General features: G+C 45.8%; 1 protein-coding gene across 3 annotated transcripts in view; it reads right to left on the bottom strand.

The window, feature by feature from the left end:
• Positions 1-1,903: 1,903 nt before the first annotated feature.
• Positions 1,904-26,086, bottom strand: part of ndufv3 (NADH:ubiquinone oxidoreductase subunit V3) — a 38,867-nt gene continuing 14,684 nt past the window's right edge. For 2 of the 3 annotated variants that reach the window (XM_059969032.1, XM_059969034.1), the window contains exons 3-5: positions 22,862-23,563; positions 5,255-5,402; positions 1,904-2,137 (exon numbers count right to left, since the gene is read on the bottom strand). In XM_059969032.1, the coding sequence (XP_059825015.1) occupies positions 2,116-2,137; positions 5,255-5,402; positions 22,862-23,563 (872 nt within the window). In that variant the 3' untranslated portion in view covers positions 1,904-2,115. The remainder of the gene's footprint in view (positions 2,138-5,254; positions 5,403-22,861; positions 23,564-26,086) is intronic. The other variant, XM_059969033.1, reaches the window with a different exon arrangement.

Below are 26,086 nucleotides of genomic sequence, written 5' to 3'. Positions count from 1 at the left end.
CGAGAGTCTCATGAGGCATGGGTTAAGTGAAACCTTGGCTGTTTGAATAAAAAATTGGCTTAAAGGAAGAAAGCAGAGGGTAGTTGTGGAAGGAAAGTATTCTGCCTGGAGGTCGGTGACTAGTGGAGTGCCGCAGGGATCTGTGCTGGGACCCCTGCTATTTGTGATTTTTATAAATGACCTGGATGTAGAGGTGGAAGGATGGGTGAGTAAGTTTGCAGATGACATGAAGATTGGAGGAGTTGTGGATGGAGCTGCAGGTTGTCGAAGGTTACAAGAGGATATAGACAGGCTGCAGAGTTGGGCAGAAAAATGGGAGATGGAATTCAATCTGGGTAAGTGTGAGGTGATGCATTTTGGAAGGACAAACCAGAAGACTGAGTACAGGATTAATGGTCAGTTACTTAAGTGTGGATGAACAAAGGGACCTTGGGGTTCAAATCCATACATCCCTCAAGGTCGGGTTGATAGGGTAGTTAAGAAGGCCTATGGGATGCTAGGCTTCATTAACAGGGGGATTGAGTTCAAGAGTAGAGAGGTCATGTTGCAACTCTACAAATCTCTGGTGAGACCGCACTTAAGAGTATTGTGTTCAATTCTGGTCACCTCATTATAGGAAGGATGTGGAAGCTATGGAGAGGGTGCAGAGAAGATTTACCAGGATGTTGCCAGGTTTGGAGAACAAGTCATATGAAGCAAGGTTAGCAGAGCTGGGACTTTTCTCTTTGGAGCATAGAAGAATGAGAGGGGACTTTAGATAGAGATCTACAAGATTATGAGAAGCATAGATAGGGTGGATAGTCAGTACCTGTTTCCCAGGGCACCAACAGCAAACACCAGAGAGCATATGTACAAAATTAAGGGAGGGAAGTTTAGGGGAGACATCAGGGGTATTTTACACAGAGGGTTGTGAGTGCCTGGAATGACTTGCCAAGGATGGTGTCGGAGGCTAAAACAGGGGTATTTAAGAGCCTCTTGGACAGGCACATGGATGAAAGAAAAATGGAGGGTTATGGGGTAATGTGGGGTTAGTACTTTTTTTTTAAGGATTATATGGGTCAGCACAACATGGAGGGCTAACGGGCCTTAACTGTGCTGTAATGTTCTATGGTTCTAGAGAGTGTTACATGGTCGGCACGATGTTTGTGGACCAAAGTGCCTGTAATGTGCGATCGAACCTCATCCAATTCTTGACACCCTGCCCTTCCAGTCTGTATGAGCCGGCCTTTAGATTGTCCAAGGCGGATAGGATCCAGGCCTTGAACACACCACCATTGGACCTGGATTTTGCTGCTAAGAATCTGTTCTCAGCCTCTCTAATTCTGCTCAGCATTTAGAGCAATCCATCCTCGTACCCGGGTAAGTTGGTTGGGCATCAAAACTCCTCTGTTCCTCCTTCTCCCCTCCAAATCGTTCACTCCAACCAACATGACTCTAACTCCAGGTGCACTGATTTTGCAGCGCACCAGTAGGGCACATCCTGCATATTTGCTTTGGCCTCACTTTGCTTCTTCGCTGCTTGTGCTGATGGTTTACTATCATTTACTTCAAAAAGGTGTTGTTAATAATGGTTTTACTTGAATTCCTTTGCTTTCAAATTACCAGTGAGCTGTAACATTGCTATCTTAAACCAGAAAAGTTTTATGGCATTCTGTAGATGAGTTCATTTAGCTGATAATAAGTCAGCGTATAAGTTTGTCTCTGTACCACTGCTTCATAAACCATTTGTTTTCATTTCTGTATTGATTATTTTATATAACCAATTAACACGATTTCCTGTCGTTTAAGATGTGTGTGTGCCTCCCTTTGTTTGCAAATACACATACAAATATCCTGAGCTGAATCAGGACAGACCAGAGATGGAATTATAAAATACTTCTGTTACAAGGAGTTAGAACACAGATTGGTGAAATGAACAGCTTTATTTAGCTTAGCTCATACCGCTGATTCTTGCTGCCTGTAGTAAGTTTGCCGAGTCACTGGAGAGGACTCAACCTTCCTGAGGAGGGCTGAGGTAGCCTGTACTTCGCCATCTCCATTTCCAGGTCTATAAAGGTCAGTGGGGTATAATCGTGGTGCTGAGTGTTCTTGTAAGTAGAAGGATTCGACACTTCCTCAATGGGCTCCACAACTGCTTCTGCACAAAACACAATTAACTAATTATTATAATTTATACCAAGTACCCAGAGTCCTGAAATGTTCCAACCTGCAGAACAGCCCGTGAAACCCCCTAGTCTCCTGGATGATGCCTCAGGAAGTGATGTCCATCATTAAGAGCCTCACAATCTGGGTCCTGCCCTCTTCTCTTGCTGCGATCAAGCAGAAGGTGCAGAGGCCTGAAAACCCTCACCTCAAAGTTCAACAATAACTTCTTCACACTGCCAATAGGTTCTTGAACCTACTCGAAAAACCTTGAATTAGTTCCCTCCTTCTGCACTAACATCATTCTCTTTATTTTTCTTTATTCTCTGTGCATTTTATGTTAAGTTTAAGTTGATGTAATTTATCCTTGTCATGTTTGCAATATACTGTGACCTCTGCAAAAGCTAATATTCACAGAATTTATACCCTGGGTATGCGTGCCCATGAAAAGTCAAAAATAAATTTTAATATCACATGAACAAGTACATGGATGCACAGGTGCAATGACAAGCATGTACCAGCACCACAGGTACATAAATATTTTATGTCATTTTCTTAAGTTTTTGAATTTGAACCCATTTGATTTTTGGCCTGAGCCTAACTAGATATACATAGAGGTGTGGAACTAAAAGAGATCTGGGCCAAACACAGGAAATTGGGAACTGCTGGCTGGGCACTGGTTGGGTTGAAGGGCTTGTACACACCTTAAAACATAGGAGCACAAATAGGCCATTTGGCCCATCAAGTCTGCACCACTATTCCATCATAACTGATTTATTGTCCCTCTCAACCCCTTATCTTGTCTTCTCCTTGTAACCTTTAATGCCCAGATTAATCAAGAACTTATCAAACTCCACCTTAACTATACCCAGTGACCTGGTCTGCACAGTCACCTCAGCAAAGAAAACCACAAATTCACCACCCTCTAGCTAAATAAATATTTCTTCATTTCTGTACTAAATGGATATTCCTCAATTATGAAGCTGTGATCTCTGGTCCTAGAGTCCCACACTATAGGAAACATCCTCACAACATTCACTATATCAAAGGCTTTAACAGATCCCCTCTCATTCTTCTAAAGTCCAGTAGGTACAGGCCCAGAGCGAGCAAACGCTCCTCTTATGTTAACACTTTCATTCCTGGAATCATTCTCATGAATTTCCTCTGAACCCTACTGAATGCCAGCACATCACTTCTTAGATAAGGGGCCCAAAACTGCTCACAAGACTCCAACTGTGGCCTCACCAATCCATTAAAAAGCCTCAACATTACATCCTTGCTTTTACATTCTAGTCTTCTTGAAATGAATGCTAACACTGCATTTGTCTTACTCACCACAGACCCAACCTGCAAGTTAACCTTTAGCAAATCCTGCACGAGGCCTTGCAAGTCCCTCTGCACTTCTGATTTTTGTATTTTCCCCCATCTACAAAACAGTCTATGCCTTTATTCATTCTGCCAAAGAATATGACTATATACTTCCCGACACAATTTGCCTCTTTGTCTATTCTCCTTATCTGTCTGTCCATCTGCAGATTCCCTGCTTCCTCAAAACTACCTGCCCCTCTACTTACCTTTATATTGTCTGCAAACTTGACCAGAATGCCATCAATTCTGTCATTCAAATCATTGACAATAATGTAAAAAGAATCTGTCCCAACACCGCCCCCAGCGGAACACCACTTGTCACCAGCAGCCAAACAGAAATGGTCCCTTTTATTCCCATTCTTTGCTTCCAGCCAGTCAGCCAATCTTCTATCCATGCTCTATCTTATCGTGTTAAGCAGTCTTATGTATGGCACCTTGTCAAATGCCTTCTGAAAATCAAAGTAAACATCAATTGACTAAGGTCGTTTATCCTGCCTGTTATTTAGAACCATAGAACATTACAGCACATAAACAGGCCTTTTGGCCCTTCTTGGCTGTGCCGAATCATTTTTCTGTCTAGTCCCACTGACCTGCACCTAGCCCATGTCCCTCCATACCCCTCTCATCCATATACTTGTCCAAGTTTTTCTTAAATGTTAAAAGTGAGCCTGCATTTACCACTACATCTGGCAGCTCATTCCACACTCCCACCACTCTCTGTGTGAAGAAGCACCCCCCAGTGTTCCCTTTAAACTTTTCTCGTTTCACCCTTAACCCATGTCCTCTGGTTTTTTTCTCCCCTAGCCTCAGTGGAAAAAGCCTGCTTGCATTCACTCTATCTATACCCATCATAATTTTATAAACCTCTATCAAATCTCCCCTCATTCTTCTATGCTCCAGGGAATAAAGTCCTAACCTATTCAACCTTTCTCTGTAACTCAGTTTCTCAAGTCCCAGCAACACCCTTGTAAACCTTCTCTTTCAACCTTATTAATATCCTTCCTATAACTTGGTGACCAAAACTGCCCACAATGCTCCAAATTCGGCCTCACCAATGCCTTATACAACCTCACCATAACATTCCAACTCTTATATTCAATACTTTGATTTATAAAGGCCAATTTCTTCGACGAATCTCAACAGATTTGTCATGCCAGATTTCCCATTAAGGAAACCATGCTGACTTTAGCCTGTTTTATCATGTGATTCCAAGTACCCTGAAATCTAATCCTTTGTAATCCAACATCTTACAAACCACTGAAGTCAGGCTAACTGGGCTATAATTTCCTTTCTTCTGCCTCTCTCCCTTCTTGAGGATTGGATTGACATTTGCAAGTTTCCAGCCCTTGGAACCATTCCAAAATCCAGTGATTCTTGAAAGATCATTACTAATGCCTCCACAATCTCTTCAGTTAATTCTTTCAGAATCCTGGGGTGTAGTCCACAAGACCATAAGACATAGGAGTAGAATTAGGCCATTCAGCCCATTGACCATTCAATCAGGGCTGATCTTGGATCCCACTCAACCCCATACACCTGACTTCTCGCCATATCCTTTGATGCCTCGCTGATAAGGAAACAATCAACTTCCGCCTTAAATATAACCACAAACTTGGCCTCCACCGCAGTCTGTGGCAGAGCATTCCACAGATTCACTAAACCTTGGCTAAAAAAATTCCTTATCTCTGTTCTAAAAGGATGCCCCTCAATTTTGAGGCTGTGCCCTCTAGTTCTGGATACTCACCCCACAGGAAACATCTTTTCCACATCCACCCTACCAAATTCTTTCAACATTTGGTAGATTTCCATGAGATACCCCTGCATTCTTCGAAATTCCAATGAGCGCAGGCCCAAAGTTGCCAGATGTACCCCATACGTTAACCCCTTTATTCCTGAAATCATAGAAACATAGAAAACCTATAGCACTATACAGCCCTTTGGCCCACAAAGTTGTGCCAAACATGTCCCCACCTTAGAAATTACTAGGCTTACCTATAGCCCTCTATTTTACTAAACTCCATGTACCTATCTTAAAACCTCTTAAAAGACCCTTTCGTATCCACCTCCACCACCATTGCCGGCAGCCCATTCCACGCACTTACCACTCTCTGAGTAAAAACCTTACCCCTGACATCTCCCCTGCACCTACTACCCAGCACCTTAAACCTGTGTCCACTTGCGGCAACCATTTCAGCCCATTTCATCCTCATGAAACTCCAGTGACAACACATCCTTTCTAAGATTATGGGGCCCAAAACTGTTGGCAATACTCTAAATGTGGCCTGACTACTGTCTTATAAAGCTTCAGCATTATTTCCTTGCTTTTACAGTCTATTCCCCTCGAAATAAATGCCAACATTGCATTTGCCTTCTTTACCACACACTCAACCAGTGAATTAACCTACTGGGAGCCTTGTACAAGGACTCCTAAGTCCTTCTGCACCTCTGATGTTTGAACCTTCTCCCCATTTAGATAATAGTCCGCACTATTGTTCCTTTTACAAAAATGCATTATCATATATTTCCCAACACTGTATTCCATCTGCCACTTTTTTGCCCAATCTTCCAATTTGTCTACGTCCTGCTGCAATCACATTGCTTCCTCAGCATTACCTACTCTTCCACTTATTTTCGTATCATCCACAAACTTTGCCACAAAGCCATCAATTCCATTATCCAAATCATTGACAATGTGAGAAGTAGCAGTCGCAATACTGACCCCTGAGAAACGCCACTGGTCACTGGCAGCCAACCAGAAAAGGCATCTATTATTCCCACTCGCTGTCTCCTGCTTGCTAGCCATTCCTCTTTCCATGCCAGTATCTTTCCTGTAACTTCACAAGATTTTATCTTGTTAAGCAGCCTCATGTGTGGCACCTTATCAAATGCCTTCTGAAAATCCAAATAAATGACATCCACTGCCTCTCCTTTGTCCACCTTTCATGTTACTTCCCCGAAGAACTCTGACAGATTTGTCAGGCAGGACTTCCCTCTATAAAAGCCATGCTGTCTTTGACTTACTTTATTAGTTTCAAAGTACCTCAAAACCTCATAGGAGACTCCACACTTTCCCAATCACTGAGGTTAGGCTAACCTGGCCTATAATTTCCTTTCTTTTGCCTTCCTCCCTTTTTAAAGAGTGGAGTGACATTTGCAATCTTCCAGACCTCTGGGACCATGCCAGAATCAAGTGATTCTTGAAAGATCATGACCAATGCATCCATTATCTCTTCAGCTACTTCTTTCAGGACTCTGGGATATAGTGCATCTGGTCCAAGTGAGTTATCGACCTTAAGAACTTTGAGTTTGTCTAGCACTTTTTCCTTTGTAATAGCAATGGCACTCACTCCAGCTGCCTGACACTCACAGATATCTGGCACACTGCTAGTGTCTTCCACAGAGAAGACTGATGCAAAGTACCTATTAACTTCATCTTTTTTTGTCCCCATTACTACCTCACCAGCATCATTTTCTAGTGGTACAATATCAACTCTCACCTCCCTTTTACTTTTTATATAACTGAAAAAAACTTGGTATCCTGCTTTATATTATTGGCTAATTTGCCCTCATATTTCATCTTTTCTCTTCTTATAACTTTTTTAGTTGCCTTTGGTTGGATTTTAAAAGCTTCAAGGTCAGCCAACTTTCCACTCATTTTTGTAACCTTATATGCTCTTTTCTTGGTTTTTATGCAGTTCTCAACTTCCCTTGTCAGCCATGGTTGGGTACTCCTGCCATTTGAGAACTTCTTCCTCTGTGGGACATACCTATCCTGCGCCTGTGAACTATTCTCAGAAACTGTAGCCATCTCTGCTCTGCTGTTATCCCCGCCAGTAACCTCCTCCATTCCCACATGAGCAAGCTCCTCTCTCGTGCCTCTGTAATTCCCTTTATTCCATTTTGACACCAATACATATGAGTTATGCTTCTCCCTCTCAAATTGCAGAATGAATTCAATCATACTATGATCACATCTTCCTAGGGGTTCCTTTATGTTAAGCTCCTTAATAAGATCTGGGTTATTACACAACACTCAATGTAAGATAGCCTTTTCCCAAGTAGGCTCAAGCACAAGCTGCTTTAAAATGCTATCTCATAGGCATTCAACAATTTCCTCTTGCAATCTGACACCAATCTGATTTTCCCAATCCCCTTGTATATTGAAGCCCCCATTACAATTGTGACATTACCCTTATTACACGCCTTTTCCAGCTCCCTTTGCAGCCTCAACTCCTTATCTTGACTACTATTTGGAGGCCTACATATGATTCCCATAATGGTTTTTTTACCTTTGCAGTTTCTTAACTCCACCCACAAAGATTCAACATTCTCTGATCCTGCGTCACCTCTTTCCAAAGATGTAATTCCATCTCTTACCAAAAGAGCCACCCCGTCGCCTATGGCTTCCTGCCTGTCCTTTTGATACAAAGCATATCCTTTGATATTAAGCTCCCAACTATGGCCTTCTTTCGGCTACGCCTCAGTGATGCCCAGAATGTCATACCAACCGATCTCTAATAGTGCCATGAGCTTGTCAACCTTATTCCGAATGCTACGAGCATTTAAATGCAGCACTTTCGGTTCTGCATTCTTTGCCCTTTTGAATTTTGCCTCTGTGGTACAATTTAACTCTTTGCTCTGTCTGCATTTGTACCCAGTGTGACGAGAGCTGAAGGATTATTCTAAAGTGGACTGTTCCTTTAACCAGAGAGAAAGGGAGCGAGCAGCTTGTGTGCTACTTCAGCAGGGAGAGACAGCAACAGAGAGAGAGAGAAAGTCTGAGTTGCCTTGGAAACTGAAAGGCAGAGCTATATGATGGACAGCTCGTGTTCAGCACTTGTGAGATATATACAAGGTCAGTTGGTTTTTTAAACAGACACACAAGAGACACACAACACACCAGAGACACACGGCGCCAGAGGCAAGGAAGACACTGGTGAGCTTTGTGTGCCCATGACAAGGGTGGTGTTGTTGCTCACAGTGTGGATAATGGAGTGACCGGTGGGAAGCTATCGGTATGTTTCACCCTTGCCTGGGTTGATAGCTTACTGTGGAAAACTGGCATTCCACTTTTTGTGGTCACAAGTCAGTGACTGTAAGTTTTGGGAGCAGGAGGACGACATGGAGGATTGGCATCGGCACTGGGAAGATAAAACAAATCTCTCTCTCTCTCCAATTCTACTCAAATCAAATTCCAGAACTGAACTGACTACTTACTACCACCATAAGACTGTATCACTTAACCTCCTGAGCTGGGAAGCTTGGGAACTTTATTTACTCACTTATATATGCATATACTCTGCTAATCTGTTTACCTTATCTTGTTTTGTATTACTTTATTCACATAGTTACTAATAAAATAGAGTTTATAACGGAAGACTCAGACTCCAGGTGTGTCCATTTCTGCTGGATCTTTTTAACCCATTATGGGGTACGTAACACCAGTCATTGCTAGTTGTTCTTTACATTCATGTTACACCCATTATCTACTTGTAAACCTGCTGGCTCATCCTCAGCTCTATCATACTGGTTCCCATTCCCCCGCCATATTAGTTTAAACCACTCTGTGTCCATCTGATCCAGGCGATTTATCTACCTTAAGACTTTTCAGCTTCCCAAGTACCTTCTCCTTAGTAATAGCCACTGCACTCATTTCTGCCTGCTGGCACTGTTCAATTTCTGGCATACTGCTGGTGTCTTCCACAGTGAAGAATGATGCAAATTAGTTATTAAGTTCGTCTGGCATTTCTTTGTCCCCTATTATTATCCTCTAGTGCCATTTTCCAATATCCACTCATGCCTCTCTTTGAGAGATTGATGAGGGTAGGGCAGTGGATGTTGTCTACATAGATTTTAGTGAGGCATTTGACAAAGTTCCTCATGGGAGGCTAATCCAGTTGATTAAGATGCAAGCAGTCCACAATGAATTGGCTGTTTGGATTCAGAACTGGCTTGCGCATTTAAGAAAGAGTGTAGTGGGTGAAGGAAAAGTGACGAAAATGTTGATGGGTGGGTGGGTAAGTTTGCAGATGATAACAAGATAAGTGGAGTTGTGGATAGTGTAGAAGACTGGTAAAGAATACAACCTGATATAGATCAGTTGCAGATATGGGCAGGCAGGACCCTTACAGTGTTGCTGAGCAGAGAGATTTTAGAGTCCAAGTTCATAGATGCATAAAAATGGATACACAGGTTGATAAGGTGGTTAAGAAGCTTTATGGAATATTTGTTTTTACTAGTCGAGGCATTGAGTTCAAAGTCAGGAGGTTACGTTGCAACTTTATAAAACTGTGGTTGGGCCACATCTGGATTTTCGCATACAGTTTGGCCCACTATAGGAAGGATGTTGAGGCTTTGAAGAGGATGCAGATGAGTTTTACCAGAAAGTTGCTTGGTTTAGAGGGCTGCACTATCATGAGAGGCTGGATAAATTTGGGTTGTTTCCTCTGGAGCAATGGAGGCTGAGTTGAGATCTGATGGAGGCTTACAAGATTGTGAGAGGCATAAATAGTGTACACAGGGAGTATCTATTTTCCAGGATAGAAATGTCTAATACCAGAGGGCATGTATTGAAGGTGAGGGAGGTAGGTCCAAAAGGGATTTGAGGGGTAAGTTTTTAACTCAGAGTTGTGGATACCTGTAATGCACTGCCTGGTATGGTGGTAGAGGCAAAGACATTAGAGGTTTTTATGAGACATTTAAATGGGCACACGGATGTGAGGAAGATGAAGGGATATGGACATTGTGTAGATAGGAGGGATTCTATGCCCACTTTGAAAGGGAGAATATAACTGCAGCTGTGAAGATACCTATTGCACCTGGTGACCCTGTGATCTCTGTCTTGGAGGCTGATGTTAGGCTGTCTTTAAAGAGGATGAACCCTTGCAAAGTGGAAGGCCCTGATGGAGTACCTGGTAAGGCTCTGAAAAATTGTGCCAACCAACTAGTGGAAGTATTCAAAGACATTTTCAACCTCTCACTGCTACAGGCAGAAGTTCCCACTTGCTTTAAAAAGACAACAATTATACTAGCGCCTAAGAATAATAATGTGAGCTGACTTAATAACTTGCTCAGTAGCACTCACATCTACAGTGATGAAATGCTTTGAGAGGTTGGTCATGATTAGATTGAACCCCTGCCTCAGCAAGGACCTGGATCCATTGCAATTTGCCTATTGCTACAATAGGTCAACAGCAGATGCAATCTCAATGGCTCTTCACACAGCTTTACACCACCTGGACAATATAAGCATCTATGTCAAGATGCTGTTCATCGACTATAGCTCAGCATTTAACATCATCATTCCCACAATCCTGATTAAGAAGTTACAGAACCTGGACCTCTGTACCTCCCTCTATAATTGGATCCTCAACTTCCTAACTGGAAGACCGTGATCTGTGCGGATTGGTGATAACTTCTCTTCCTCGCCGACGATCAACACTGGTGCACCTCAGGGGTGTGCTTAGCCCACTGCTCTACTCTCTCTATACCCATGACTGTGTGGCAAGGCATAGCTCAAATACCATCTATAAATTTGCTGATATCACAACCATTGTTGATAGAATCTCAAATGGAGATGAGGTACGGCCAGATTTGAGAACAGCTTCTTTCCAACTGTGAAAAGACTGCTGAACGTATCCTGACCCGGATCTGGGCCATACCTTCCAAATATTTGCACTACCTTACTTTCCCTTTTCTATTTTCTAATTATGATTTATAATTTAAATTTTTATTATATATACTTCGATTTGTACTTCAGGGTGAGCGAAGCGCAGAATCAAATATCGCTGTGATGATTGTACACACTAGTATCAATTGTTTGGTGACAATAAAAGTAAAGGATGTATAGGAATGAGATATACCAAGTAGTGGAGTTGTGTCATAGCAACAACCTTACACTCAATATCAGTAACACGGAAGAGCTGATTGTGGACTTCAGAAATGGTAAGATGAAGGAACACATACCAATCCTTATGGAGGGATAGGAAGTGGAGAGAGTGAGTAGTTCCAAGTTCCTGGGTGTCAAGATCTCTGAGGACCTAACCTGGTCACAACATATCAATGCGGCTATAAATAAGGCAAAACAGTGACTATACTTCATTAGGAGTTTGAAGAGATTTGATATAGAACATAGAATAGTACAGTATGTCAACAAATCACTCAAAAGCTTCTATAGATGTACCATGGAGAGTACTCTGAAAGGCTACTTCACTGTCTGGTATGGGGGGGACTACAGCACAGGATCAAAAGAAGTGGCAGAGAAGCGGTAAATTTAGTCAGCTTCATCATGGTACTAGCTTTCAAAGTATCCAGGACATCCTCAAGGAGCAGTGTCTCAGAAAGGCAGCACCCATTATTCTATGTTTTACTCTTCATATACCAGAAAAAATCTTGGTATCCCCTTTTATACTATTGTCTTGCTACCTTCATATTTCATCTTTTTTCTCATTGTTTTTTGAGTTGCATTCTGTTACTTTTTAAAAGTTTCCCAATCCTCTAACTTCCCACTAATTTTTGCTACATTATATGCCCACTCTTTGGCTTCTATGTTGTCTTTGACATCACTTTTCAGCCATGGTTGCCTTATTCTCCCTTTAGAATACTTCTTCGTCATTAGGATGTATCCATCCTGCACCTTCCGATTTGCCCCCAGAAACTCCAGCCATTGGTGTTCTGCCATCATCCCTGCTAGTGTTTCCTTCCAATCAAATTTAGCCAGCTTCTCTCTCCTGCCTCTGTAATTCCCTTTATTCTACTGTAATACTGATAAGGGGTGTATGGGGTGTCTAGGGAGGGGTAGCACCTCTGGTGGGGGGAGGACCTGCCGTGCCCTTTTTCAGGGCAGCTCATCCACCTTTGGTCCCCACCTGGTGCTCAGCTCTCACCTGTGGCTCCAAGTAGCTGTAGCACATGCAGCGGCCACACCCTGTAAACCATCTCGGCAGACGGGCTAAACCAGGTGAGGGTAGCTGACGGGTCTTCGGCCCTTGGTGAGGTAGGGGATCTGCCTATCTGACCCTGGCAGATGGAGCAGAGGAAACCAATTAATGGTCCAATGGTCAAGAAGGCAGGGCAGCAGGCACTGGTGGAGCGCTACGGGCACGACAAGGCACTTAGACATCCTGGTCATCCACTGCAAGAGGTGGTGATCTCTATAAATTCACCCGGCAGTAGGCAAAGGCAAACCACTGCTATAACCTACTGAGTACAATTTCCCAATACGTCAGAGCGACATGGAGGGAAATCGTCCACCAGCTGGAATTTCCAGATGCGAACTAAAGTGAGCGAATACTGATGAACCTGATTTTAGCTTCTCCCTCTCAAACTGCAGGTTGAATTCTATCATATTATGTTTAGGGTTTCTTCACCTAATCAAATCCGGTTCATTACAGAAAACAATCAGAATTGTAGGAGGCTCAACAAAAGTTGATTAAGATGGTGTGAAGTACCAAATCTATAGTACACTACTAATTTCTACAATTATCTTAGCATTTTTCTGTACAAGTAGCTAATAGTCACATCAGATATGATAGACTGACCCTTCTGAACATCAGAAAGATGGCATTTACCCACTATGTGCCACCTTTCCTACACTGGGATCCCCTGCTTGCGCGATCCATGGGAGACTTACCCCTTGCACTGCCACTACCTCAGAAGAAGCGTTGGAGGCGAGGGAGAAGGGCCAACTCTCCCTAGCATACTCCTGACTAATGTTCAGTCCCTGGATAAGAAGCTTTGTGAACTGAGAGCCAGAATCCCCTGTCAGCAGGAAACAAAGGAATGTAACATTTTGTGCTTTGTGGAGACCTGGCTGACTGAGGAGACACCAGACCACACTATTGAACTCTCTGTGTTCTCCCTGTTCCGAGCAGACAGTTGTAATAACCTCTCTGGGAAGAGTAAAGGGGGTGGGGTATGCTCCATGGTCAACAATCCTTTTGTTCCCCAGACCTGGATTACCTGGTGCTACTGTGCAGACCCTACTGGCTGCCTAGGGAGTTCACGGCTGTCATCGTCACAGCAGTGTACATTCCGCTGCAGGCTGATACTGACCTGGCCCTCAAGGAACTGTACGAGATTATCAACAAGCTGGAGACTGCACACCCGAAGGCTGCCTTCATCATCGCTGGTGACTTTAATCAAGCATCACTGATGAAAGTCTCTCTGAAATTTTGTCAGCAATTCCAAATGAGCACTCGTGGAGATAAGACACTTGACCACTGTCACACTCCCTTCTGCAAAGCTTATAAAGCTCTTCTTCACCCAGCTTTTAGAAAATCAGACCACACTTCGATCCTGATTTTGCCAATGTACAGGCAGAAGCTGAAACAAGAAGTGGCCATAGTTAAAAACGTCCAGTGTTGGTCCGACCATTCGACCTCCATGCTGCAGGACTGCTTCGATGACATTGACTGGAATGTTTTCCATGATGAGGATGTCTCCAAGTTCACGGATGGAATCACATGCTTCATCCAGAAGTGCATTGATGATGATGTTCCCCAGAAGTCAGTCAGGATCTTCCCGAACCAGAAACCCTGGATCAGTAGTTCCGAGTGAGCAGCATTTACCACGCGACATTCGCTGCTGGCAATCAGGAGCAGAAAAAAAGCAGCTACGATCTGCACAAAGCTATCAAGGCTGCGAAACAACAATACAGGGACAAGACTGAGTCAAGATTCACATCGAATAGCACACGTGACTTGTGGTAAGGGCTACATACAATCGCAGACTTCAAAGCCAAACGTTGTGGTGCTGCCAACATTGCGGTGTCTCTCCCAGATGAGCTCAATCGTTTTTACGCTCAGCTCGATGTCGCTAACCCTGAGCCTCTGAGGAAAGCCACCACTACAACCTGCAACCTGGTTATCTGTGAAGCCGAGGAACGCAGCTATTTCCAACATGTGGTCAGTCGCAAGGTTGTGGGACCAGACAGCATCCCTGGGCAAGTACTCAGGATGTGCACAGCATAACTGGCAGGAGTGTTTACTGACATTTTTAATTTCTCCCTCTCCCAGTGTTGTGTGCCCTCCTGCTTAAAATTATCCACCATTGTCCCCGTACCAAAAAAGACCAAAGTAACATGCCTGAACGACTGGCATCCTGTCGCATTCACCTCAATAATAAGCAAATGCTTTGAGAGTCTGCCACTGGTACACTCTGCCACTTAGTCTGAAGAAAGTGGGAAGAGCCAAAAGAGAAGTTATTAAGTGTGAGTACCAGTTTCGCCAACCAGAGGAGTGTGGTGGTGTCGGGAAACTGGTGAGGTCTATTGTCAAGAAAGTAGCGGACTCACTGACTCCCATAACTAACTTGATTATACCTCTTCACACCCTGCCAAATGCAAAAATGCTATTCCCTATTCCCAGTTCCTCCGTATCCACCGCATCTGTTCCCAAGATGAGGCTTTCTGTTCCAGGATATCCCAAATGTCCTCTTTAAGAATCGTGGTTTCCCTTCTGCTGTCATCAACGATGCCCTTACCCACATCTCCTCCACCACCACAGCAGGGACCGTGTTCCCCTTGTCCTCACCTGCCACCCCACCAGCTTCTGGATCCAGCATATTATCCTCCGCAACTTCTGCCACCTTCAACAGAAACCCACCACTAAGGACATCTTTCCCTCTCTACCCCTCTCTGCTTTTCACAGGGATCATTCCCTCCGCGACTGCCTGGTCCACATGTCTTACCCCACAGATCTCCCACCTAGTACTTATCCCTGCAAGCGCAAGTGCTACACCTGTCCCTACACCTCTTACCACCTTTCAGGGCCCCAAACAGTCCTTCCAGGTGAGGCAACACTTCACTTGTGAGTCTGTTGGGGTAATCTATTGCATCCGGTGCTCCTGGTGCGGCCTCTTCTACATCAGCGAGACCCAACGCAGATTGGGGGACCGCTTTGTCAAGCACCTTCGCTCCATCCGCCACAACAGACAAGATCTCCCGTCTGCCACCCACTCCTCTCATGATTCTGCCATCTTCTACTACCCATAGTGCTTTCCCCTTGGATTCCTTCTTCCCCTCTCCTGCCTATCCCCTCCCTGCTTCCTCTCCCCCACCCCTTGACCTTTCCTCTGATTGGTTTTCCACACTCTCCCCCCACCTTCTTTATGGGGTCCCTGCCCCTTCCTTCTTTAGTTTGACGAAGGGTCTCAGCCCGAAACATTGCCTGTCATTTCAACGGATGCTGCCCGACCTGCTGAGTTCATCCAGCTTGTTTGTACATCATATGATATGCCTTTCAATCCTGGAATCATATTCACTGAAACTCCTTTGAACCCTCTCCGATGTCAGCACATCCTTTCTTAGATAAGGGGCTCAAAAGTGTTCACAACACTCCATGTGAGACCTCACCAGTGCCTTATAATGCCTCAACATTACATCTTTGCTTTTATATTCTAGTCCTCTTGAAATGAATAGACAACACCTCCCTCGGCAACTGGATCCTAGACTTCCTTACTGGGAGACCTCAGTCAGTCCAGATCGGGAGCAGCATCTCCAACATCATCACACTGAGCATGGGGGCTCCTCAGGGCTGCGTGATCAGTCCACTGCTGTTCACTCTGCTGACCCACGACTGTACTGCAACACACAACTCGAACCATATCATCAAGTTCGCCGATGACATGACCGTGGTGGGTCTCATCAGCAAGAACAACAAGTCAGCTTACAGAGAGGAGGTGCAGCGGCTAATGGACTGGTGCAGAGCTGACAACCTGTCTGTGAATGTGAACAAAAGAGATGGTTGTTGACTTCAGGAGGGCACGGAGCGACCACTCCCAGCTGAACATCGACGGCTCCTCGGTAGAGATGGTAAAGCGCACCAAGTTTCTTGGTGTTCACCTGATGGAGAATCTCACCTGGTCCCTCAACACCAGCTCCACAGCAAAGAAAGCCCAGCAGCATCTCTACTTTCTGCGAAGGCTGAGGAAAGTCCATCTCCCACCTCCCATCCTCATCACATTCTACAGAGATTGTACTGAGAGCATCTTGAGCAGATGCATCACTGCCTGGTTCAGAAATTGCACCATCTTGGATTGCAAGTCCTTGCAGCAGATAGTGAGGTCAGCTGAGAAGATCATCAGGGTCTCTCTTCCTGCCATCATGGACATTTACATTACATGCTGCATCCGCAAAGGAAACGGCATTATTGAAGGACCCCATGCACCCCTCATACAATCTCTTCTCCTTCCTGCTGTCTAGAAAAAGGCTCCGAAGCATTCCGACTCTCACCCAACCAGACTATATAACAGTTTCTTCCCCCAAGCTATCAGATTCCTCAATACCCGAAGCCTGGACTGACACCTTGCCCTATTGTCCTGTTTATTATTTATTGTAATGCCTGCACTGTTTTTGTGCACTTTATGCAGTCCTGTGTAGGTCTGTAGTCTACTGTAGCTTTCTCTGTGTTGTTTTTTTTAACGTAGTTCAGTCTAGTTTTTGTACTGTGTCATGTAGCATCATGGTCCTGAAAAACACTGTCTCATTTTTACTATGTATTGTACCAGCAGTTATGGTCAAAATGACAATAAAAGTGACTTGACTTGAATAGGTGCAGGAGTAGGCCATTCGGCCCTTTGAGCCAGCACCATCATTCACTGTGATCATGGCTGATCATCCACAATCAGAACCCTGTTCCTGCCTTCTCCCCATATCCCTTGACTCTGCTATCTTTAAGAGTTCTATCTAACTCTTTCTTGAAAGCATCCAGAAAATACTAACATTGCATTTGCCTTCCTCACCACCAACTCAACCTACAAATTAACCTTTAGGGAATCCTGCACAAGGACTCTCTGCACCTCGGATTTTTTAATTACGCTGTCCATTTAGAAAATAGTGTACACTTTTATTTCTTCTACCAATGTGCATGACTATACACTTCCTGACACTGTATTTCATCTGCCACCTCTTTACCCATTCTCCTCTCTTCTCTCACCACCAAACAGGCAGATGATACAAATGTCTTAAAGCAGATATAACCAGGTTAAAGGACAGCTTCTGTTATAAGGCTATTGAATAGTTCTCTAATATGATAAGCTGGACACTTGACCTCACAATCTACTTTGTTCTGGCCTTGCATCACTGTTTATCTGCAGTGCACTTTCTCTGTATCTATTAGACTTTATTCTACATTCTGTAATTATTTCATCTTATTTAAGGATATGGCAAGAAGGCGTAAGGGGTTCAGTGGGATCTGGGATCAGCCATAATGGAACGGCAGAGCAGACTCGATAAGCTGAATGGCCCAATTCTGCTCCTATGTCTTATGGTCTTATTTATTTAGTAATACAGTGCAGAGTAGGCCCTTGTGGTCCTTTGAGTCACGCTGCCTACCCCAGTCACCCACGACTAACCTGTTTAACCTTAACCCAATCACGCAACAATTTACAATAACCAATTAACCTATCCAGTATGTCTTTAAATTGTGCGAGGAAACCAAGGACCTGGAGAAAACCCACGCATTCCACAGGGAGGGCGTACAGAGACTCCTTCTAGAATGGCCTCCATACTCTGGAATTCCCTAAGCTGCACTACCCTACTGTGGTGCTGTTCCACCTCACTGCACTGTGTAATGATCTGATCTGTATGAACAGTAGGCAAGACAAGCTCTTCACTCTACAATTGCCAAGATGGCGGCATGACGCAGTTTACAGCAGCCACTTTCGGAGCTGATATCTGTTATTTGTTAAGCAGGGTGCGGTGCGCAATCCTAATCTGATGAAAATCGGACATAGGAGCACGGAGGAACATCTGGAAATCTCCAGGAAGGCCTTCTTCATTGCTGCTGCTGTTGTGCAGTCCAGGTCTCTTCTGAGACTAGGCCCCCGATCCTCGGGGTCACATTGCCGGTGGTCGGAGGCGGGGGCGTCGTAGTGCACTCCGCAGAGGATGGTGCTCGGGGAAGCTGTGCCGGAGGGGATGGTCGGAGGCTCAGAGATTCGATGGACTCGGAGTCCGCTGCAGTTGGGGTGCTTTCACTGTGTGCTGCGTCTGTGCGCCTGGGTCCGGCGGCACCCTGTAAGTCCATAGCAGGGGTATTCCCTTCTGCCGCCTGCGTGGAATGACGAGTCTATCAGGACCCTAAGGACTTGTGGAAACTGTGTGGTGGTTTCTTTCAAACTTACAGTCTTTTAATATCTTTGAACTATTTTTACTGTGCCCATGGTCTGTTTTTTTAAATCAATTATGCTATTGTTTGCACTGTTGTAACTATGTGGTTTTGTGCAGGTTTTGTAGCTTTAGTTTTTGATTTGTTGGGTGCTAGAGTTGGTCTCCTAACTTGGTGTGTCTGGGTAGTCTTGTTTTATCTGGTGGCTTTGGAGCTCCTTTCCGGGGAACGCGCTAAGATGGTAGCGTGATATTAATACGCAGCAGCCTCTCCGGACTTTGGATTGGGGATTGCCAAACGTTATGTGGATTTTCTGGTGTAGTCTGTTTTGTCATGTGCTTTTGTGATATCGTTCTGGAGGAACGTTGTCTCATTTTTTCAACTGCATTGCATTTGTAGTTTCTAAATGACAATAAACTGAAACTGAATTCAACGGATAAAAAACTCGTTCCGATATCTATTTCTTCTCAATATCTTTGAGGTGGCACAGCACAGCAGCAGCGGCCTTTCAGACCTGGTGTTACCTTAATTTTCCAATTTAAGTTTGAATACACAACTTTTGATTAGGGCGCATGGATAACAGAGCAACTATCTACCATCGCAAGATACTACTACAATACAGAGTTCGCCCAAAAACGAACCTTCAGGAAGATCTGCTGGTCAAATTACATGACCTCGGCTTGCTGAGGGGAACGGGCCTACATTCCTTGGACTCGCCTGATGCTGGTGGCCGGAAATGGAGATGTCGTAAGCAATGTGCGAGGAAGCAGAAGCAAGGCAAGCAGGCAGGGGTCCATGTCAGGCAAAAAGCGAACCCTAGCCAGCCGGCTCTCTCGTCCATTCTGCTCTCCAATGTCTGCTCTCTGGACAATAAATTGGACTACATCCGACTCCAACGAAATACTTGGCGGGAGTACAGAGTTTGCTCTGCATATGTTTTTACAGAGACAGGGCTCACTGATGGAATTTCGGACGCCTCCATTCAGCTAGATGGGCTCGTCTTGTTTCGAGCAGACAGGGACGCAGCTCTCTCCGGTAAGACCTGTGGTGGTGGTGTGTATATTTACATCAACACGGAATGGTGTAAGAACTCTGTGTTGGTTTCCAGATACTGCTCACCACTAGTGGAGTTTGTGGCTGTTCGATGCAGACCATTTTATTTGCCACGGGAATTCACCTCTGTCCTTATATTCGGTGTGTACATTCACCCCAGCGCTAATGCTAAGCAGGCGCTCTGTGAACTGTACGGGACTATTAGCGAACTTCAGAACGCACACCCTGATGGACTGTTTATTGTTGCCGGTGACTTTAACCACACAAACCTTAAGTCAGTGCTCCCTAAATTCCATCAGTATGTGGACTTTGCAACGAGGGGGGAGAACATGTTGGACCTGGTTTACACAAATATTCCTGACACGTACCGGGCAGAGCCCTGCCCCCACCTTGTTTACTCAGACCACATCTCTGTTATGCTAATCCCAGCATACAGACCGCTCGTCAGGCGCTCCAGACCAGTTCCGAAGCAGATGAAAACCTGGCCAGCAGGAGCCATCTCTGCTCTTCAAGACTGCTTTGAGCACACTGACTGGCATATGTTCAGGGAGGCTGCAACCGATGGCGACTCTACCAACTTAGAGGAGTACGCAGCATCAGTGACCAGCTACATCAGCAAATGCATTGATGACGTTATTCTGTCCCAGACTATCACTATACGCGCTAACCAGAAGCCATGGGTGACCGCGGAGGTGCGTGCGCTGCTGAGGACCTGTGACTCCACCTTCAGCGCAGGTGACAAGGCAGCCCTAACAACAGCAAGGGCCAAACTGTCCCAGGCCATCAGAGGGGCAAAACGTGCACACGCCCAACAAATCCACAGCCACTTCCAGGACAGTGGTGACACGCGGCGCATGTGGAAAGGCATCAAGGACATCACCAATTACAGGACATCACCTGACTGTGCGGGTGATGCCTCCCTCCCAGATGCGCTGAATAGCTTCTACGCCGGTTTTGAGGAGAAAAATGACGTGGCGGCGAGGAAGTCCACTCCTCCTACAAATGACCAGGTGCTGTGTCTCACCATGGCCAATGTGAGAAGAACCCTGTGCAGGGTCAACCCACGGAAGGCTGCTGGACCAGACAACATTCCTGGTAGAGTGCTCAGAGGACTTGCAGACCAGCTAGCAGATGTTCTCACTGACATCTTCAACATCTCCCTGAGCAGCACCACCGTTCCAACGTGCTTCAAGGCCGCCACCATCATCCCCGTGCCGAAGAAGTCTTCAGTGTCCTGTCTCAACAACTACCGTCCCATTGCACTCACATCCATCATCATGAAATGTTTCGAAAGGCTTGTCATGAGGCACATCAAAACCCTGCTGCCCCCCTCACAGGACTCCCTGCAGTTTGCGTACCGTCCCAACCGCTCAACAGACGACACCATTGCCATCACCCTCCACCCTAACACACTTGGACAAAAAAGACACAAACATTCGGATGCTGTTCATAGACTTCAGCATTCAACACAATCATCCATCAGAAACTGATTGGAAAGCTGAGCCTACTGGGCCTGAACACCTCACTCTGCAACTGGATCCTAGACTTCCTGACTGGGAGACCTCAGTCAGTCCGGATCGGGAGCAGCATCGCCAACACCATCACACTGAGCACGGGGGCTCCCGACGGTTGCGTGCTCAGTCCACTACTGTTCACTCTGCTGACCCACGACTGCGCTGCAACACACAGCTCGAATCACATCATCAAGTTCGCCGATGACACGACCGTGGTGGGTCTCATCAGCAAGAACGACGACGCAGCTTGCAGAGAGGAGGTTAAGCGGCTAACAGACAGGTGCAGAGCCACCAACTGTCTCAGAATGTGAACAAAAGAGGTGGTTGTTGACTTCAGGAGGGCACGGAGCGACCACTCCCCGCTGAACATCGACAGCTCCTCAGTACAGATCGTTAAGAGCACTAAATTTCTTGGTGTTCACCTGGTCCCTCAACACCAACTCCATAGCAAAGAAAGCCCAGCAGCATCTCTACTTTCTGCAAAGGCTGAGGAAAGTCCATCTCCCACCCCCATCCTCATCACATTCTACAGGGGTTGTATCGAGAGCATCTTGAGCAGATGCATCACTGCCTGGTTCGGAAATTGCACCATCTTGGATCGCAAGACCCTGCAGCAGATAGTGAGGTCAGCTGAGAAGATCATCAGGGTCTCTCTTCCCATCATTACGGACATTTACACTACACACTGCATCTGCAAAGGAAACAGCTTTATGAAGGACCCCACGCATCCCTCATACAACCTCTTCTCCCTCCTGCCGTCTGGGAAAAGGCACTGAAGCATTCGGGCTCTCACGACCAGGCTATGTAACAGTTTCTTCCCCAAAACTATCAGACTCCTCAATACCCAAAGCCTGGACTGACAGCTTGCCCTATTGTCCTGTTTATTATTTATTGTATTGCCTGCACTGTTTTGTGCACTTTTTGCAGTCCTGGGTAGGTCTGAGGTCTAGTGTAGTTGTTGTGTCCCGATGAAGGGTCTTGGCTCGAAACGTCGACAGTGCTTCTCCTTATAGATGCTGCCTGGCCTGCTGTGTTCTACCAGCATTTTGTGTGTGTGTTTTTATTCCTCTGTGTTGTTTTTTACGTAGTTCAGTCTAGTTTTTGTACTGTGTCATGTAACACCATGGTCCTGAAAAACACTGTCTCATTTTTACTATGTACTGTACCAGCAGTTATGATTGAAATGACAATAAAAGTGACTTGACTTGACTTGACTTACTGCTTATTTCTAATTCAGTATATAATCATCTATATGGATGTCATACAAAACAAAGTTTTTCAGAAAACTGGAGACAAGGATTCCGGCTCTGTCAGGGGTTTGGTTCCTCTTTTTTTTTCACTGTACCTTGATACATGTGACAATAATGAACCAAATTATCACCGTTCTGCATTTTAAATGCTTTGTGATCCTTCTCTAAATCTCAGCGCTGTCAGATAATCCATTTGGGGATGAGCCCACTGGACTTGGACATATCATCCTTCCTCACTACATCCTTCTTCTCTCTGTTAACTTGGCTTCTAAATCTTAGCCTAGCTGGGCTTGGTGTCAACGGTTTGAGGTTCTCTCTAAGGCCTTTCACGCCAAGTGCGTTTTGTTTATCCCCACTCCACCCGATACTGGGAGTGACAATCTGAACGCCAGCCCTGGCTCACGACATTGATAAAAGCAGAGAGTACCCATTGACGTATCTGTAGCATTGGCTGAAGATGTGGCCCAGGAATCTTCTATCACCTCCTGCTCTGCCTTGTGCTCTCTCAATGTTTCACTCTGCAACTCTGCCCTTTGTAAGCTGCCTTCCTTGTTGGCGATTTTGGTATCTGGAGATGTTGCTACAGCCTCAGTGTGGCTCCTTTGGCCTCCTGCTTTGGGATGGGCAACTTGTGCTTCTTGTCCTCCCACCGTAGTGCTCAGTTGAGTGGGCAATTCTCTCACAGAGCTGCTGGAGACACCAATTCCTGGCTCTGACTGGGGCTTGCTGGCTCTTGGCTCCTCTTTTTTCATTTCTTTCATCCACCCAGTATTCCTGGTTGGGGAATCATGTCTCAGAAACTTAACTGGACTTTTTAAGGCATCTCCAGTCATAGTTTCTTCATCAGAGTCGGAGCTGGAGTCAGATTCTTCACTAGCTGCAGCTTTATCATCCACTGGCACCTCTGCAGCAGCAGACTGCCAGGCTGCCACGGTCTGCTCATTGTGTTCAGGAGCATCAGAGTAAACCACCTTCTGCCTGCTCTTGCTCAGTGGCATCTGTCTTAAGCCAGAAGTTTTCCTGGGAAAATTCAGCAGTGTTTTCCTGGAAAGGAGGTTTGCCCGTTCTCTGGTAGTCATCTCTGTGGCTTGAACTGAAACTCCATGGGTAACATCTTGGGGCCTGGCTCCTGTGCAACAGAGCACGAGAAGGAGTCAGGACACTACATTGGCATTTACTGCAAAGCAGTCCATCTTCATTCACTGGCGCAATAATAATGCCATTCACAGCACCAAGATTAGATGTTACAGCTTTGAGCCGGCAAAAGGAGCGAGAATGTTAGCTGGCAACCAAGTTAGAAAGAATTTCTTTAAAGGAATAGGGGTTTGACCACGAACTAAATACATAGATTGTGAGAGCACAGTCTGTACCACATCAGGGACAGAGCAAGATGGCTTCAATGTACATACCAAATAATCACGCAGAAACGATAGGGAGAGAGAGGGGACAAAGAGAGGGGAGAGAGGGAGGGAAAAAAGATGGGGGAGAGGGGGGAGAAAGAGGGTTGAGAGAGGGAAAAAAAGGGGGGTAGTGAGAGGGGGTAGAGGAGAAAGGGGGGAGGGGAGAGAGAGGAGGGAGGGGAGGGAGAGGGGAGAGAGGAGAGAGAGGGGCGGGGAGAGGGAAGAGGGTAGGGAGAGGGGATGAGGGGAGAGGAGAGGGGAGGAGGGGAGAGGAGAGGGGATAGGGGAGAAGGGATAGGGGAGAGAGGGGTGAGAGGAAGGAAATGGGGAGTGAGGCATGAGAGGTAGAGGGAGAGGTGAAAGAGGGGGATGGAGGTGGGGGAGAGAGAGAGGAGAGTGGAGAAGAGAGGGAGAGGGGAGCAAGAGCAGAGAGAGAGAGGAGGGGGAGAGAGAAGGGGAGAAAGAAGAGGGAAAGATGGTGGAGAGATGGGAGTGCAGGGAGAGAGGAGGAGAGAAAGTGAGAAGAGACGGGGGAGAGAGAGTAGCCGAGGGGGGTTGCGGAGGGAGAGAGGGAGAGGGAGATGGGGAAGGAGGGAGAGGGGGAGAGAGAAGGAGGGAGAGGGGGAGAGAGAGGGAGGGAGAGGGGGGAAGAGAGAGAGAGTCACACACACACAAAGACTCGGATTGTCCACACTGCCAAGAGGCTTACCTTTAATATTATATTCTGCCATCATATTTGACCTACCAAAGTGAACCGCTTCACACTTATCTGAGTTGAATTCCATCTGCCACTTCTCAGCCCAGTTTTGCATCCTATCAATGTCCCACTGTAACCTCTGACAGCCCTCCACACTATCCACAACATCCCCAACCTTGGCATCATCAGCAAACTTACTAACCCATCCCTCCACTTCCTCATCCAGGTCATTTATAAAAATCACAAAGAGTAAGTGTCCCAGAACAGATCCCTGAGGCATTCCACTGGTCACTGACCTCCATGCAGAATATGACCGATCTACAACCACACTTTGCCTTCTATGGGCAAGCCAGTTCTGGATCCACAAAGCATTGTCCCCTTGGATCCCATGCCTCCTTACTTTCTCAATAAGCCTTGCATGGGGTACCTTATCAAGTGCCTTGCTGAAATCCATATACACTACATCTACTGCTCTTCCTTCATCACTGTGTTTAGTCACATCCTCAAAAAATTCAATCAGGCTCGTAAGGCACGACCTGCCCTTGACAAAGCCATGCTGACTATTCCTAATCATATTATACCTCTCCAAATGTTCATAAATTCTGCCTCTCAGCTTACCAACCACTGAGTGTGTCCCTTCTCTATCACCTGCCTATCCTCCTTCTCGCACTGTCTACAAGCTTCCTCTATTTTTGAGCCACCCTCCTCTTCCCCAGTCTCTTCAGTTCAGTTCCCACCCCCCAACAATTCTAGTTTAAACTCTTCCCAGTAGCCTTAGCAAACCTCTCCGCCAGGATATTGGTCCCCCTGGGATTCAAGTCCAACCCATCATTTTTGCACAGGTCACACCCGCCCCAAAAGAGGTCCCAATGATCCAGAAATCTGAATTCTTGTCCCCTGCTTCAATCCCTCAGCCACGCATTTATCCTCCACCTCATCCTATTCCTATTCTCACTGTCACGTGGTACAGACAGTAATCCTGAGATTACTACCTTTGTGGTCCTGCTTCTCAACTTCCTTCTTAACTCCCTGTAGTCTTTTTTCAGGCCCTCTTCCCTTTTCCTACCTATTTCATTGGTATCAATATGTACCACGACCTCTGACTGTTCTCCCTCCCACTGCAGGATATCTTGGAAGTGATCTAAAACATCCTGGACCCTGGCACCTGGGAGGCAAACTAACATCCGAGTTTCTTTCCTGTGTCCACAGAATCGCCTGTCTGAACCCCTAACTGAGGAGTCCGCTATCACTACTGCTTTCCTCTTCCTTTCCCTACCCTTCTGTGCCACAGGGCCAGACTCTTTGCCAGAGGCACGGCCACTGTTGCTTTCCCCAGGTAGGCTGTCCCCCCCCCCCCCCCCCACAGTACTCAAACAGGAGCACTTATTGTCAAGGGGTACAGCCACAGGGGTACTCTCTAGTACCTGACTCTTCACCTTCCCCCTCCTGACTGTCACCCACTTGTCTGTCTCCTCTGGCTGACGTCACACACCTGCACAGTCTTGCCTCTCTTTTACCCTGAGTAGTAAAACTGCCTTTGCTCCTGAAATCAGCC

Source organism: Hypanus sabinus, chromosome 4 (assembly GCF_030144855.1).
Source record: "Hypanus sabinus isolate sHypSab1 chromosome 4, sHypSab1.hap1, whole genome shotgun sequence".
NCBI classification, from domain to species: Eukaryota; Metazoa; Chordata; class Chondrichthyes; order Myliobatiformes; family Dasyatidae; genus Hypanus; species Hypanus sabinus.
This window is presented reverse-complemented; position numbering and strand designations above follow the sequence as displayed.